The sequence below is a fragment of the Cyprinus carpio genome, chromosome B13, assembly GCF_018340385.1.
Source record: "Cyprinus carpio isolate SPL01 chromosome B13, ASM1834038v1, whole genome shotgun sequence".
NCBI classification, from domain to species: domain Eukaryota; kingdom Metazoa; phylum Chordata; class Actinopteri; order Cypriniformes; family Cyprinidae; genus Cyprinus; species Cyprinus carpio.
This window is the reverse complement of record NC_056609.1, coordinates 28,837,224-28,854,630: the sequence shown is the minus strand read 5'-3', so window position 1 is coordinate 28,854,630 and position 17,407 is coordinate 28,837,224. Positions and strand designations below refer to the sequence as shown.

At 33.4% G+C, this 17,407-nt stretch overlaps 2 protein-coding genes across 2 annotated transcripts in view; both read right to left on the bottom strand.

The window, feature by feature from the left end:
- LOC109096410 (spectrin beta chain, non-erythrocytic 5-like) overlaps nucleotides 1-5,806 on the bottom strand; it is a 37,891-nt gene extending 32,085 nt beyond the window's left edge. Inside the window, exons 1-2 of the mRNA XM_042737564.1 lie at nucleotides 5,336-5,806; nucleotides 3,792-3,860 (exon numbers count right to left, since the gene is read on the bottom strand). Coding sequence (XP_042593498.1) covers nucleotides 3,792-3,860; nucleotides 5,336-5,497 — 231 coding nt within the window. The 5' untranslated portion in view covers nucleotides 5,498-5,806. The remainder of the gene's footprint in view (nucleotides 1-3,791; nucleotides 3,861-5,335) is intronic.
- On the bottom strand, nucleotides 5,806-6,857 carry LOC122139482 (protein myomixer-like). The gene has a single exon (XM_042737565.1). The coding sequence runs from the start codon at nucleotides 6,080-6,082 to the stop codon at nucleotides 5,855-5,857; it is 228 nt and encodes a 75-aa protein (XP_042593499.1). The 5' UTR covers nucleotides 6,083-6,857; the 3' UTR covers nucleotides 5,806-5,854.
- Nucleotides 6,858-17,407: the final 10,550 nt, after the last annotated feature.

Sequence of the window (17,407 nt, the reverse complement as noted above, 5' to 3'; positions counted from 1 at the left end):
AGAAATGTAAAACTACATTATCGCAGTGTTACAAAATAGCACATTATATTGTATTTGTTATATTTATTATAGAATATTGTATTTTCTAAAAAAATTTGTAAATAAATGTATTTTAAATGAATATTTATATATATTTAAAAAATAAAATATATGTATATATTACAGTGTATTTTTCAATATATTATTTTTTGTAAGTATAAATTACAAATCAAAAATAAATTAAATTCTAAAGTTATTCAAGTTATAAAGTTAATTCAGTATTTATATAATTAAAAAATATTTATTCAATATTTTTTATTTAATTTTTTGAAAAGATCAAAGATGCAAAATTTTTGACACTGAACATGTTTTTCCATATTGATTTTTCTTGTTTTAAGCAAACCAAAAAATGGTTTATATACTCCACATTTACAAGACAAATCAATTTTTAATGTTTGAACAAAAATACACTTAATTAAACAAACATCAAAAGCAATTTTGCTTCATTTTAGTAATTTTATATCAATTTAAGATACTTTTACTGAAAATCAAGACAAAAACAGTGAGAAAGAAATTAATCAGCAGTAAATAAAAAAAAAAGACGCCTCACATATGCTGAGGTATCCCATCACTCAGTGTGGATTGGTGTGTCCCATCCATGTCCAGTGATTCCGAGTGTCATCCCATCCTGTATGACCTCATGTTTTCCACACGATTCCCGATCCGCTCGGCCTGGTCACACTCGCGCGGCGCCCGATCGCAGATGACTCAAGCCTTGGCCCGCAGGCAGGCGCTCAGGCTGCGATCGGTTTGTTTTGAGTGCTGATTTCCCTTAATGTCGCGAGTAAACATTTATTTCACAGGCATCGTGCCTCGCAAACAACAGGGCTGTGCGCAGAGCAGGTGGCCTCGACCGCAGCCACCGTCTCATCAAAGGGCGGTCCGCTTTTTAAGGGCCTCCACTCACATTACCCCAAAATGGCTGTAAAAGTTTCACCGCTGCTTTTTCCTCTGCAAAACCCAACTGAACACTTAAAATAATAAGTCGTTTAGGCTTGGCCTGCTGCGCCACTGACATCACTTCCTATATTCCAAGAGCCCATTATCTTATATACATCTGGCTATGGCTGAACACAAACCACTCAAGAGGGAATTCACGGTCAAAATTAAATTCTGCTGCACACAGGTCTGGGGTCAGTCGTGTGTTCGAGGAACAAGAAGTACAAGATCTGCAAACCGACAGGCCAACAGAGAGATGATATAGTTACAATACCACTGGCTTACTGTGTTAAAGGCTGTATAGAGTGCAACAGTCATGTTCTGGAAGTGAAAAACAGATTTTTAACAATAGCATAAAATTTTTAATTCCCAAATACCTAGTAATGAACTGCAATGCGCATAATTCACAAATGAGAGACGTCGCTGTTAACATTGGACCACAGCAAAAAAGCAGAGCAGTCGCCGCTAACTCCCATGATGCACTGCAAATCAGGATTATTATAGCTAACTAAAACTAAAATAATATACTATTATATATAGCTATATATATAATTATATATATATATATATATATATATATATATATAAAAATAAGCAAAAAGAAAAAGCAAAAAGAAAATAAGCTCATTGCAAAAGAAACATTTCAATTTTCACGTGGTTTGTCTTGATGTACTTCAATGACAACCAATAAAAAATTATATATAAGTAAAAAAAAATAAAATAAATAAAAAAAACAACAAAAATGTACTCAAATTTTAATTTAAATGAATATGGAAAATACAAAAATAAAACTAATTCAATTTTTTTAAAAACTATAATAAATTCTAAATGATACTAAAAAAACAAAGAAACAAACAAAACACACTGAAACTGCAAAATTAAATTCCAGGACTTTCAAGGACTTTTCCAGCACTACTTTTTGGTTTTAAGGACTAAAATCAGAAGATCTCACTTATCAAACAATATTGTTATTATCTTTCAAAATTCTAATAAATAATTAAACAAAATGGCACAAATAAAGTGCAGCACAAAAGCATGCAATGACTGTGGCAGCTTTAATTGAAAGGATATTATGGCAAAGTTATCGCTTTCCTTATTCAAACTGATTTTATTTATTTATTTCATGAATATTATTGACCTGAAGAATGAAAGCTGTATCATACAATTGGGAAATTATGAGCTATATCACTACTTATCAACACTTGTGTGTGACAATACACTTAGCTCAGGAGATATACAGATACTTGGTTCACTAGAATGAGACAATACTTTAATACTATTTTTAATAGATTTTTTTTAATGACAAAATATTTGTCTTTCAATTACACAAATCAAAACAACGCAGTTGTATTTTGAAATATTTTAACTAATCTAGGGCTGTAACTAATGATTATTTTGGTAATCAAGTAATCTACTGATTATTTTGACAATTGAGTAATCTGATATTTTTTAAGATTACAAATGACCTAAGTGAAAAACGGCTTTAGTATGACTATTTATCTATAACCTAAGAAGGAAGTAATCATATTGGTTCAAATACAGTATCAAAAACAAAGTAATTGATGGGTTTTATTAACAAACCTGATAAAATAGGCCTACATAATCTAATATGCCTGCACAAAATATAAACATAGCCAACTTAAGTTTATTATGTATTATTACAAATACCTACAGAGGGCACTAACTGCCTCGCGATGCTTCACTTTACAGCGTGATCCAAGGACGTTTAAATTCATGTAATTTTAATATTTGGCCACCTGCAAACTCAAAGCAGGGTTTAAACTTTTGTTTTGAAATCGTGATGTACAACAAATCGCATACTTAGAAATATGTTGATGAATTCTCCTGTGTTGGCATAGGTTTATAAATGATTTACGCTACAAATCAGAAAAATGTTAAGCAACACAAACTCACAGCATGAGATGTAGATGCGCTCCACACTTGTAAATGATAACAGCGCAACACAGAACGCGTCAGACTTTATATGGGTTGTCAAATGAAACCCAAACGAACAGCACATGCAATATAAGACCGAACAATATAATGCAAGCACTATCAAGAGTTTTACCACAAACACAACTTATACTAATATCCCAAGCTTTTCACCTCAAGGAGTAATATCGCAAGATCTCGTGCACTGCTAAAAGCCAGGCGAAACAGCTCTGTATTTATATCAGACGTGCATGCATCGTTAATTTTGCATTAAAATATTGTTCTATAGAGGAAAAAAATAACACTTATTTCATATATACTGCTCTTTAAAAATTCAAGTACCTTTTTGAAAATATGGCTGTTTTCAAGGGTTTTCGAGGACTTAAATTTCAAAAAGTCAAATTCAAAAACTTCAAATACTTGTATTTGGAAATAAACATGAAATGCATTACATTTTTGTATATATTAGAGTATTTTCCAAAAGCTTATTTATTATACTGTTTTATAATAAAATGAAATAGTTTTATAATAATTACATCATTACCACCACCACAACAATCATCTGTGTACTTGTAAAATAATTTACATTTCCCAAATTTCTTGCTTCTGATGTTTGATGTGATTAAACTCAGGGCTGGTTAGTTTGGTTGATGCTTTAAAGAAGACTTTTTTTAAAACTGTATGGTGAAAATAAATATGAAAAAAGCAGCTAAAACAGCTTGCTCGTTTTTCAGCTGCTCTTGATAAAAGTATCCACTAAACACATAAATGTAAAATCAAATACCATCTCAAATCTGAATCTGAATGATGAAAACTATCTTTTTTTTTTCTTTTCTTCAGAATATTGTCATTAAGATTAATCTGGTAAATCATAAAGTTACCTGTGGAGAAGAAGTTAATTTCTCTTTGTCACCACTGCACTGCTTTTCACCATCTTTACACAGCAACACCTAAACAAAGACATAAAAATTGAGCTGTCATTAATTAATATTCATTATCTGAGACAGACAATACTGTGGTATTGCTTTTCAAGGCCAAAACTGATTATCTGTTCACACTAACATACAAAAAAAAAAACATTCATTAAGAATATTTTTATATTCATTTATTAATTAATTTATATATTAATTGTATTAATACACTTTTTTATTATATTAATATATTAAAAACAAAACAAACACTAAGAAATCCTAAAAAAAAAATCATGTTAATTGCAAACATTTTCACTGAAACTGATACTAATCATATGATTTGTAATGAAATAAAGATGAGAAAAATAGAAGCATTGCGACTAGTGGTATTAGATTTTGGACCCCACTCTAGATCTACATTGTATAGTATAAATACACAGAAGCTTTCCTCCTGCTGACCCACTGACATGAAACAAAACCCGAGTGAACACACGCAGAATCCTGAAGGTGGATTTTAACAGAATGGAGCCTTTCAGCCGAAGCTCTGACATCATTTGAACTTGAGCAGTGATTCCAGGAAGAGCAGCGTTACATAATAAACACATCATCTGAACCACACAGATCCTGAGCACACGACCGCACTCATCTCCTGCCTTTTCCAGCTCATGCCTATCAGTTCATGTGGACTCGCATGAACTAATATTAAAGCTGAGAGAGTGATGGCATCATCAGCCTGGATAAGATCGGCTACAATAGTGTATTTGTGTATCGCCGTTTCCATGCCATCTCATTATGTTTTGATTACGGAAGCTTTTACTAAACAACAGCAACATGTGGATTCTCCAAAAACAAGATTCCTCAATACCAGGGCATGCCATTTTATTCCAGTAACATGATGTTAATGTCCTGAGTAGTTTAAGTAAGCATGTTTAACTCGATATAGCTATGTTTAAATGTTTACTCCACTTACATGACATTTTACAACCTTATATATATATATATATATTTACTGTCACATTTCAATCTTCAGTGGCATGTGTGATACATTTATAAATGGTATAGATGTATAAACGTATTATTTTTTCTAATCACATATCAATTTAAACATCTATATTTATATTTTTTGTCTTAATATTAAATTAAATTAATAATAAGCACAGTAAAAACATAAAAAATATTTTCATTCATACATTCTTTCATTATTATATCTATAAAAAGCACTTGCTTATGAAGCATTTTATGCACTTCATAAATAAAATGAATGCTAATTTCATCATGAATAACGAACAACCCTTTGAGTTTTTTTTTTTTACTTATACATTCGTAATATTAAAAATAGATCATATTTGTTAATAACCTTAATACAAACAACCTTAATACTCTTTGTATGCCTGCATTAAAAGGCAATGATGGCTTCACATAAAACAACAAATATTTTCATTTACTTTCATTCCGATTGGATATTTGATTGGACTTAAGGTTTTTACAAATGAATTAAAATAAGCATGTCTTACCTTGAACTGTGAGCTGGGTTTATTCTCACAGCTGACACCCACTATTTTAGGCAGCTGTGTGTTGGAGGATGGGATGTTGTTATTGTTATTAATATTCTCAGAGTTTGCTCTTATTTTCTTCAGCTCCATCCCTGGAGTCAGTCTGTCTTTCGCAGCCTCCATTCGGCTGGAGATGGTGATCTTACGGATGGATCTGGACGCAGTGTTCGAGGGGGAGACTGTGTTTCGGTTCAGGTGGTCGTCGGACGTTTCTTCGCGCCGATGCTTCGCCGCAGGTCCGCAGTGTCTGTCACGGCCGAGATAAAGAGACACCTGTTCGTTCAGGTGCCTCAGTTTGCAGTTATCGGAGAACGTCCGATTGGAAGAAAACCATCGGGAAAGTCTGAGCACTTTGGCACGGCCGGCGCCGAGAGTTTGGTCCCGATGGTGAACGGCTGGACTTTCCTCACGATGCCCTCCGACATGGTTCGTTCTAAATCACAAATTAAAAAGTCCTAGCTATACTCGTTCTTCTCGAATTTAGTTGTCCACCTTTTTGTGCATGTTGAGAATGCACAAGACGCAGCCCAGGATGGCCTCCTTGGACTCCTGGGAACTGATCCGCTCCCAGACGTGGCGCAGCACGGTGCCGAGGTGCCCAGCAGCCGCCGTCAGGCTTCTGCGAAGGAGCTGCGCGGCAGAGCCTGCTAATCTGCTACTGAAGAGACTGACAACCAGAGAGCGCAGCAAGAGGAAAACGGCTGGCATGCTGCCGGAGAGAGAGAGAGAGAGAGGGAAGGAGGAGGAGGGGAAGCTTTCGTGAATGAGGGATGAAGTCACCGGACCGGAGTTTCTGTCAGAGCATGTGCAAAGCGCAGGCAGGGGGGAGAGGAGGTTGTAAAGTCTGGCTGTCAAAACTTCCTCTCTGACTGAGAACAGAGGAGCCTGGCGATAAGAGCGGGGCGGTGGAGACGGCAGGAGACCCCTGGGTGACCCTTTCGGTCAGGGTGAGGCAGCACAACAACACAAAACAGAAGCGCTTACCTTTTAAACGTAGTGTAAATATTTAAAAGTAGCAGATCGGCATGTTTTTGGAATCTTCCCTTCAAGCGGAACATTCCAAAATCGAAGATGGTCTTCAGATGTTGTCCAGAAAAAGGTTCTTGGCTTCAATTAAATGCAAAAACATCTGAGGTGTTTATGCTTTCGGCAGCTTCTGATTTCTGGCGTTGCGCTCGCGTCTCTGTCTGCTCTCAAATGAACCACTTCGGACTTTCTCCCTGCGTCTTTGTTCTGGGCCTTGGGAACAGTTGTTTCGACAGGTTTCGTCCCAGTGAAAGTGCACAAGCTAATTTAAGCACAGGAATGCCATGTGTTCTGAACAAATGATGCTTTCAGGACTGCCCTTTGACCAATTGACAGCGCGTGGAGCTGACATTTGAACAGCAGAGAAAACAACGTGATTGAGTGAGAAAGCAGACGTGATGGAGAAGAAAGTGTGTAAAAGAGGAAAGTTGTTTTAGAATATTTGTTACCCCTCAAACTAATATTAAACAGATAGTTCACCAAAAAAAAGAAAATTACCTAATGATTTACTCACCCTCAAGCCATCCTAGATGTATATGACTTTCTTTTTTCAAATGAATATAATCAGAGATATATTAAAAAAATGTCCTGGCTCTTCCGAGCTTTGTAATGGCAGTGAATGGCTGTTGATTTTTTGAAGTCCAATAAAGTGCATCCATCCATCATAAAAAGTGCTCCACACAGCTGCGGCGGGTCAATAAGTCCTTCTGAAGCGATTCGATGTGTTTGAATAAGAAAAATATCCATATTTAAAACTTTTAAAACTGTAATCACTAGCTTCCGCAAAACCGTTGTACATGCGTTTACAAAAGAATGGCATTCTAGCGGATGTCGTAGGATGTAGGTGAACGCGGTGACGAAAGTGGACGCACAGAGGAGAGAGCAAAACAAAACACTGGTCATGAATCAACAAAATGAGGTTTTTTTAAATTAAAATGATTGAGGATTTTGATATAAGCCAAGAGGAGACTGGTTTTCCTTTGCTGTAAACAAAACTTGGTTCTTGTGAGCATATTCTCATCAGATCTCACACTATGCTTACGTCCTACGACATCCGCAGGCTTTATTAACCCCCTGGAGCCACGTAGAGTAGGGTTGCACTGAAATTAAAATTCTTAGCCAAAGCAGAAACCAAACAAAATGAAACAGTGGGCCGAAGGCCATTTTTTCCCCCATGCATTTTGTCAATTGTTTTCATAAATTATGAAACCATGATGAAAAAAAGAAACCATGATGAGGCATTCTGCAATGAGAGAAAGCAATATTAATATCACAACAGAGAAAGCAGAAAATCATGATGGGCACAATTTACAAAATACCTGAGCAAAAAAAATATGTCTGCTCCTCCAAGACAATGAGGCAGAATGGAAAGTAGACTTTCAACATCTCCAAAAGAGTTTCATATGGAATTTTGATATTTGATATTTTCGCCACTGAATAAAAAAGTAATTGCAACTTCTCACAATTCTGACTTTTTTCCTCACAATTGTGCAATACAAACTCACAATTCTGACTTTTCTCAGATTTGTAAGATATAAACTGTCTGTTATAGAGTCAGAATTGCGAGATATAAACACACAATTGTAAGAAAATAGTATTTTTTTCCCTCAGAACTGGCAACTTGCAATTCTGAGTTTATATCTCTATTCTGAGAAAATATACAATTACAATATACAAACTTGCAAACTGCGAGAAAAAAAGGCAGAATTGTGAGAAAAAAAGTCAGAATTGCGAGAAAAAGTAAATTGCAATATACAAACTCGCAACTTTGAGAAAAGCCAGATTTGCAAGTTTATACCCTGCAATTCTTACTTTTTAACTCACAATTGCAAGTTTATTCACTTGCGACATTTTACATATTTAATTTCTTTTTCTCTTTGCATTTTTGGAGAAACAGTTGCAAACTCCTGAGCTCTTTTCTCTTATGGTAATCAAACTTTCATCCAGATTCTTTTAAACCTCATTAAACAACCAGGAAGGATGTTTTAACATAAATAGTTTAGCATTTCACCATATTTCAGGATTTAGGTTTATCATTTAGCAGATCCGTCACTCGGCAGCGCGCCATATGCTTGCGTCGCTCCTGGTATGACATGGTCGTAAAAGGCTCTGGTTTCATGATGAAGTCATCCACACCACAGCCTTTAATGTGATGCAGCTTGAACATCAGAGATAATTCTATACATGAGGAGGGGCCCCGAGGCAAACGGGTGGAGTTTAGAAAACGCTGGATCTGCATTTCACATGATGTCGCACTTCAAAAGCCTCCGCTGTTCTGATATTTCAGGTCATAGGCAAGACTGTTAAAAATTATACTGCAACATGCCAAAAAATATACTGTATCGGCACATGCACAGAGAATAAATTAATGGTTCAAGGAAACTTTGGAATGAGATCACTGAAATACAATTTAATTTTTTTTTATTAATTTTACGCAAGTTGGCCAGATATGACCTCAAATGTATGGTTTAAATATATGTAAAAACGTTTGGATCTCTTGGGTTGTTACAGTAATGACAAAAGATCTCGTTTGCAATGCAAAAAAAAAAAAAAAAAAAAAAAAAAGTATGATATATTGTTTAAGCTGTAAAGGTTTTATACAGCATGAGTATTTAAATATGCTGACTTAATAATATATATATATTATATATATATACAGTATATATATATATATTATATATATATATATATATATATATATATATATATATATGTACAGTATATATATATATAAATTTCTACTGTATTTGAAATCGTGAAAAAGGAAAACTCTGAAATTAAATTCAAACTCAAAAATACAATTCAAATTACTCAGAAAAAAATAATTCAAAATAACTCCACAAAATCAACCTAAAAATATAATAAACAATGGCCAAACAACCACCCAAAACCTTAGCAAAAGCAAAAGGTTTATTTATTTTTTTTGCTTGTGTATCTCATTTGCATTTTCCCCCAAAATCCCCATTAGGGTAATGATATTACTTTGATGAAAAAAAAAGGGTATGATGCATTATTTAAATTGTAAGGTTTAAACATAATGAGCATTTATTTAAAATAAGCAGACTTAAATTAAAAAATACTGTGCAAATTTTAAGGTTTTACGACATTGAAAATAATGGAAATTACAGCTAAAAATGTAATAAATAAACATGTCATAAAATACAAATCTCTCATTAACTCAAATTACTCAATTTAAAAATAATTCAAACAAATACTTTGAATTTGGAGAAATGAAAAATAAATTCAAAAGGTGCTAATAAAATTGCTGAAATAGGCTTCATTTTCTCATTAAAAAGATTTAAAAAATGAAGATTTAAAAAATAAACTACAGCCACTATATAATAAACACACAAGCAACAGCATAGCAACACCCAGGCAATCACTTTAAAGTAACACTTTTTTTTTTCTTTTTTATAAATTAGAAAATTGCAAATCTAGTTAGGCTTTACTTTCTCTTTTGAAGTTTTATTAGTCTTCCAACTAGGCTTAGTCTAAATACTATTTAGAAACGTAAAAGAAAAATATTTGAATAAAGAAGATTAGAGAAAAAAGACCAGAAACCGCAGGCAGACTGCAGTCTCTTGCATATCAAATAAGTGAGGTGTGCGGATGGTTCTTGTTTAAATAAATATTTTGCTCGTCTCTGAACATGATCCGGCGGCGGGAAGATGACGCTGGGCTAGATGATATCATGCCCTCCCAAGATGATGATAAAAGACATGCTGGCTGGCAGAAGGTGGGATTATATGCGCTTTAATGCAGTCAATAAATGCGACAGTCCCCTCTGAGATGAGCGCTGATGTCATTGGCGGTGACCTGCACTCATGAAAACGTGTGGTCGGATGCTCTTTTCTCTGCTCTTTGATGCTTGCCTTCATCATCAGGCTTTGGTTTGAGGGTACAAGGCTTTATGATTACAGAAAACTTTTTGCTCACTTGTTGCTAGCATTTTTCATTTGCATTTCCCCACGCAATCGCATTACGTAATGACACAAGACCTCATTCTCATTACTGTAATGCATTAAAAAAATTATTTTTTCAACTTTTAAAGATGTTATATTATGAGTATATATTTAATGTGCTGACTTAAGAAATAGTGTACATTTTAATGTATTACAACAGTGAGAATAATACAGCTCAAAATACTCAAAAAATTATTTTGAAAATAAATACTGAAAGTATTAATAAAATTGCATAAATATGCTTAATTTCTCAATGAAAACAAAACATAAGTAATAAAATAATATTAAAATAAATACAAATAAAATAAAATGATATAATTATAATATTATTAGAATTTTAATTCAACAACAAAATGAAACATTTGCCTGTCTTCAAAATATGAATCAATTTACTTACTTATTTATTTATTTATTACTACAGCTTTAGATTTTTAAAGTAATATTTATTTATTATCTATTTATCTACCAAAGGCTATACTCATGGCATACTCAAGAGTTATAAAATTGAATCATAATACTTGAATGAATTGTATACAATAATTTAACAACATTAACTTATAAATAAATAAAACAAATCAATAATAATAACACAAATGATAATAATAATAATAATAATAATAATCTTTCAATTTAACATTTAATTAAAATTCTAATATTTTCCAGGTGATGTAAAAAAGTAAATATGCTTTACAGTCAGTCATAATTTTTTTCCCCCACTTTTTGGAAATTCAATTAGTTTTTTTTTTTTTAAGTAATATTATTATTAATAACTTTTAATTATTTCATGATCAAGCATTTGCAAACTATCAGAGCAGAAAACTAGTTTTAGTAGCATTCACAAACTTTCAGAACAGAACTAGTTTTGTAAGCAGAGTAAAGCTGAAAAAGTGGGTTGATGTGCATTTGTTCGAATAAATCAACAGAAGTCTTTTTATTTACAAAACGAGCAAAAACCACATGTGCCACGCATGATAAATTTGTCTAGCCACATCCGTGCCACACACGCAGCATATATCAAGGGCCTCATTAGAGAAAATTACAGCTCTGCATGGAGACAATGGGCCCATTTACTTGACAGAAAGAAAGCATCACATCAGTTTGATCTCTTACTCGGATGCTCTGAATAAATGGAGAAGCTCCAGACGTTATGACCGCAGAGAAAGAAAAACCTTTTGATGTGTGTGATCACTGGAAAAGCACGCGGGTTCAAACATGTTGCTCATTTATACTCAATGACTTCAAAGATTCTTCACAGAAAAAGAAAAATCACAATCTACAGCTTTGCATTTGCTGAAGAAAACTTACTGTTTGCAAATGCCAAAGCCAAAAAATTTTTCACTTAGAAAAATAACTACGCTTCTCAACAAAGCTGCATGATTTAAGGAATCATTCATGTCTGCACAAGTTAAGCGCCAAACTTTAATGCATAAATTTGGCGTTTTCTACAAATCCACAACCCTGAGAACAACAATCATCACATCTCTCTCACATCACAATCATTTCTACTATTGTAGAGATGGAAGCAAACGGAGACTTTTGCTAGAGATTTTCTTTCAAAGAAAAAGACCTGTCAGAAGAGATCTTAATAAATACTTACTCAAAAATACAACTCAAATTACTATATATATATATATATACTAATATAGTAATATATCAAAACTATCTCTAAAAAAGAATTTAATTTGGGGAATTAAATATACTTGAATGTCAGTAAAATAAAAGCAAAAGTGTTAATATAGTAGCCTATCTGATTGTCTTTATAAAATATAAAAAAAATATAATTATGTAATATTATGTAACCCAAAACACCCTAGCAACAACATAGCAACACCCTGGCAACAACCCATAATACCAGAGCAATGCAATAAAAACACAGTTAGAAGACATTAGCAACTGTATAGCAACACCCTGACAACCACCCTTAACTTACCAATGCAATAAAATGCTCAGAACACCTTAGCAACACCCTGGCAACCACCTACAACATCATAGCAATGCAAAACAAAAACACTCAGATCACCTTAGCAACATCCTGGCAACCAAACCATAACATCACAACAATGCAATTAAAACATTTTAGAACACCTTAGCAACACCCTGGCAACCACCCATAACATCACAACAATGCAATTAAAACACTCCGAACACATTAGCAACACCCTGGCAACCACCCTTAACTTACCAACACAATAAAACACACAGAACACCTTAGCAACACCCTGGTAACCATCTATAACATCATAGCAATGCAATACAAACACTCAGAACACCCTTGCAACACCCTGGCAACCACCCTTAACTTAATGCAAAAAACCCCACTCAGAACACCTTAAAAACTGAATAGCAACACCTCAGCAACCACCCATTTCTTTAAGAAAATTACAAATCCAGTAAGGCTTCATTTTAGGTATAAAGTCTAAACATTGTATTTTCTCATAAAATGAATTACTCCAACAATCTTTGTTTTATTTTAAAACCAGTGCCATTTTTACCATGCAGAGATGTTTGGGACTGTTATCTGGTCATAAGTACTATTCCCATACAAAGCGAAAATGTCTATGTGTGCAGGAACTAAGTGTGTTTGGGTTTTGGCTGTTCTCCTACACACTAACACAGCAACACGACACAACCAGTTACGGTCAGGATCACCCAATCATTTCATTGTTAAAACATTAAGAAACTGACAGTTGAATAAAATGACAGCAATAGCACAAAACACAACATCACAGAAAAGGACGGATTGTTGAGACTCGCCAAAGCTGGTGAATGAGAAGTTTGTGAAAAACCAAAGGCGAAAACTCGACCGAGAGGCAGACAAAAAACGCTGGCAAAGTACTGGTGAAACGTCATAAATTTAGCAGTGCGAGTATTTGTTTGTCTTGAATTCCAGAGTCATGAGCTAAGCCTCTTGTGTTTTTGTCGTGGGAGCGCCATCACGAACAGACACTTGACCTCCATCTGAAATCTCTAAATGCCTTATTCTGTCCCCGCAAATCCGTAAATAATGCACATTCATTTGTCTACGCCTCAGCATGCATATTTAAGGCAAAACCAAACAGGATGGATTGTTCAATGGTTTCGTCTCGGGTTTTAAGGAACATTAACCGTCAGACCGGGCCTTCTGGCACCCAACAGCTATGACTTCATCATCATTTATCCATTGATTTTAATATGCTCAGAAATGTTTGTGCCAGAGATATGTAGCGAGTTTACATATCTGAGAGGAATGCATGCCTGATGGCTGCTGTCTGCTACTACATACCTGGAGCCTTGTGGCCTTAGTTGTGTTTTACACTAAACGCGCGACAACAGCTCATGTTAGCAATGGCATAGAAACACCAGCGAAAAAGAGACCATTCACCACTAAAATAACAGACTCATTAGTGACTGCCACTTCTTTTTTGCCACTTATTCAAATTTAACCACCAAACAATTGCAAAAATAATCTGATTTCTTTCTTCCACCATACCACATGCTAAAAATGAAGTGTTAATAATAAAATATCACAATAATAATAATAATACAGTGTACATAGTGCCTTTTCATAGCTCAGTGTTGCTTTAAAATAATAAAATAAAATAAAAATGTACCTAAATACAACGCTTCCCCCTACAAAAATACGCAAGGACATTTTTATATTGCGACCATACCACTTACTTTAAATAAAAATGAAGCTGCACTATACCGCACTAATAATAATAATAATAATAATAATAATAATAATAAAAGTCCTAAATCTTTCCATAGCTCAAAGGTTGCTCACACATATTAATAAATAAAAAATAAACTACAAAATAAAACATAAATTTAAACAAAACATTTAAAGTTAACCACCAATCATACTTGCAAAAAAAGAATTACATTTATTGTTCCACCATACCATAAAAAAATAATAAATAAATAACAAAGTAATAAAATAAACATTTTAAATTTAACCACCAAACATAATTTGCGACTATACCACAACTTAAAAATGAAGTGTCAAGCATGCACCAATAATAATAATAATAATAATAATAGTCCCAGTTATATAGCATCTTTCCATAGCTCAAGGTTGCTTCATGAAATCAAATAAAAAATTAATTATAAAATCAAATCAAATAAAAAAATGAAATATTCAGATATTTAGATTTTTTTATGGTATCCACCATACCATAAAAAAATAAAAATAAAATATTTAAATTTAACCACCAAACATCATAATTGCAAAAATATTTAGATTTTTTAACATTGCCATGATGGTGGTGTTGATACCTGCCAGGCCAATGCTATACAGTTGCTAATGTGTTCTGAGGGTTTGTTTAATGTTGCTATGCACACTCCAAACTCACTTCCAAACAAACTCATCAGCGATTGTATTTCTGTAAGAGAACAGACATGGTTAAAGCCCAGCTGAACTCTACATTTGCAGCCATGTGCTCACTGCTCAACCACTATGAGATCAGCCTGTGCTTGCGTCGATGCCAAGCGAAGCATAAAGGCACAGACCTGGACGAATATCAAAAGACTGTGTGGAGGTCCAATGAACATTCACATCCTGTCTGAATGCATTACCCTATTCATATCAGTTTCCTGTTTAGAGCTCCACTATGGCTCATTGTGAGTCTCGAGTAAACACTCCTGCTGATTGTATTTGACATCTCAAAAGTTACGGCGCTTAGCGTTCTCAGTTTCAGCAAGATCTGGGCCGCAGACATGAGCACCTTGGAGGTGAGCTGCTTTTACTTTATTTGCAAGCTGTTTGATTGTTTGTACATACCTGAGAGCGAAAAAGGAGACAAATATATAGAAGACCACAAGCAAGATCTCAAGTAACTCTTTAAGGCCAGCATCTACTCATGTAAATGAATGCAACAACAAGCCTTTCTAGCGACGATGAGCAAAAATTGATTCATGGGTCCACCGCAGTATCTAGAAATGTGACAGAGGTAGTGCAATTCCGTAAAGCAATTTGCAGGCAAAGGCATTGCATTATCAGTTACTTAATTTAATTAGATTTGGTCACCTAGGTATCTGAATGCATGTAAAGTAATGCTTGAAATGCATTTGGGCAAACCATCCATTTATGGGTCTGCATGCTTAAAATATTGTCTAAAAATTATTAAGAATGATCATCAAAAGGCCAGGCTGCTAATGTACATATTTGTACCATATGCCGTCTTCCTACTTGAACACCAAACATGCTGTCTAAAAACAACCAACAAATTCAGATTTGTCCATTGTTTATCAAAAAATAAGTAAATAGTTATTATTACATTATATTAATATATTATTAATATAATAAAAAAGAGAAAATACCCACAAACACGATTTGCAAAAAAAAAAACAAAAAAAAATGATCTGATTTCTGTTGCCTGCATACAAAAAAACGTATTATATTATTGTTGTTGTTGTTTGTGTGTATTGCATGTTTCCATAGCTCAAGTTTGCTTTTAAAATTAAATTAAATTAAATGCACACCAAATATAAATGGACAAATAATTCATTTATGTGTTACCTCTATACCACCAACTTTAAGTGTCCTTTTATGCATCACTAACTACCATAATAACAACAAAAACAAGAAAAACAACAGTAATTTAATTTTATAATAATATTTTCCCTATCAAACACACACACACAGAAAAACACACACACACAGAAATAAAATATGACCACAAAGCACAATTGCACAAAAACAGTTAGATTATTACATCGCCACGATGGTGATGTTGTTTGATGGTGGTAATACTACTTCTACTAATAATAATAATATTAATAATGATAATAGTAATAAATTAGAAAAATGTTCCAAAAGTGTCAAGCATACTGATAAGCATCTTAAACATCTGTGACTCTCTCGACTTACTAAATGACGAAATGCTCTACTTTTGATTTGTGGTCAGACGCATAGACATTTCTCAAGATCGTTCCCTCAGATCCAAATTTAAAACCAGAACAATGTGTTCCAGTTTACAATCAGCGGCACCAGAGGGGGAGAACGCAGACCTAGCAGGCGTGAAATAATGCAGCGCTCAAGCCTGTGCAAGTCCACACTGTCAATACATCTCTGTAGCGCAACAAACCCTGCTTTTGTGCCCACTTCCCTGCAATCAAAGCAAATCTATATTTGTCTCAATCAGAAGTCAATTAGTGCTAGTGTGACACACAGACGTATTGTGAAGCAGGGACCAAGCCGTTATCGAGCAACTAGAAACAGTGTTGTTTAGTTCCAGACTATTATAGTTTGTATTTATTATTTTCTGCTTTATAGCTGAATCGAACATTTTTTATTTAATTTTAATTTTAAAGTTTTCATAATTTTGTTGTATTGTTATTTTTAGCAGTTTTTTTATTATGTTAGTTTTTATTTGCATTTTCATTTAATTCAAGTTTTGTTTTTGTCATTTAATTTTAATTTTAAAATAAATTATAAATAATAATTAAAAAAAATATACAAAAAATTAAAAAAAATTAAATAAAAATAAAAAATTCACCATAAATATAAACAAACATAGTACATTCAAGTACACCAAATTAAAATGAGAAATGTTGTCTTGGCAAATAGATGAAATAAAGTTAGTTTTTTAATTATTATTTCTATTTCAGTTCAGTCATGTTTATTTATTTTAAGTAACAAAAACGTTTTCATGGTTTTAGAAGTTTTCTTTTGAGATATTATTATGCTTTTATTAAGATTTTGAATGGGTTTTTATCCTTTTTTTAATTTTTCCAACAATTTTGATGTGCTTTTATAATTTTTAGCAGGGTTTTTTATTATTATTAAATATTTTTTTATTTTTTATTAATTTGTATTTGAGTTTTATTATTTTAGTATATTTTTATTTATTTTAGTACATTAAGGGTGGTTGATTCACTTTTTCAACTTTTTTAACGTTAGTTAGTCTTGTTTGCTGTTTGAACATAAACAATATCTGAAAGAGTTACACCCTACAACACTGAAAGTTCAATGCAAACGGAGATAGATCGTCTTTTAAAATAATTGGTAGTTTAAACGGCTGGTCGGGACTACAACAAGTTACTTCCCGGGTTCGTGACGTAACAA

What these genes read in the sequence shown, in the direction of transcription:
- LOC122139482 (XM_042737565.1), bottom strand. Translation starts at nt 6,082, where the DNA reads ATGCCAGCCGTTTTCCTCTTGCTGCGCTCTCTGGTTGTCAGTCTCTTC.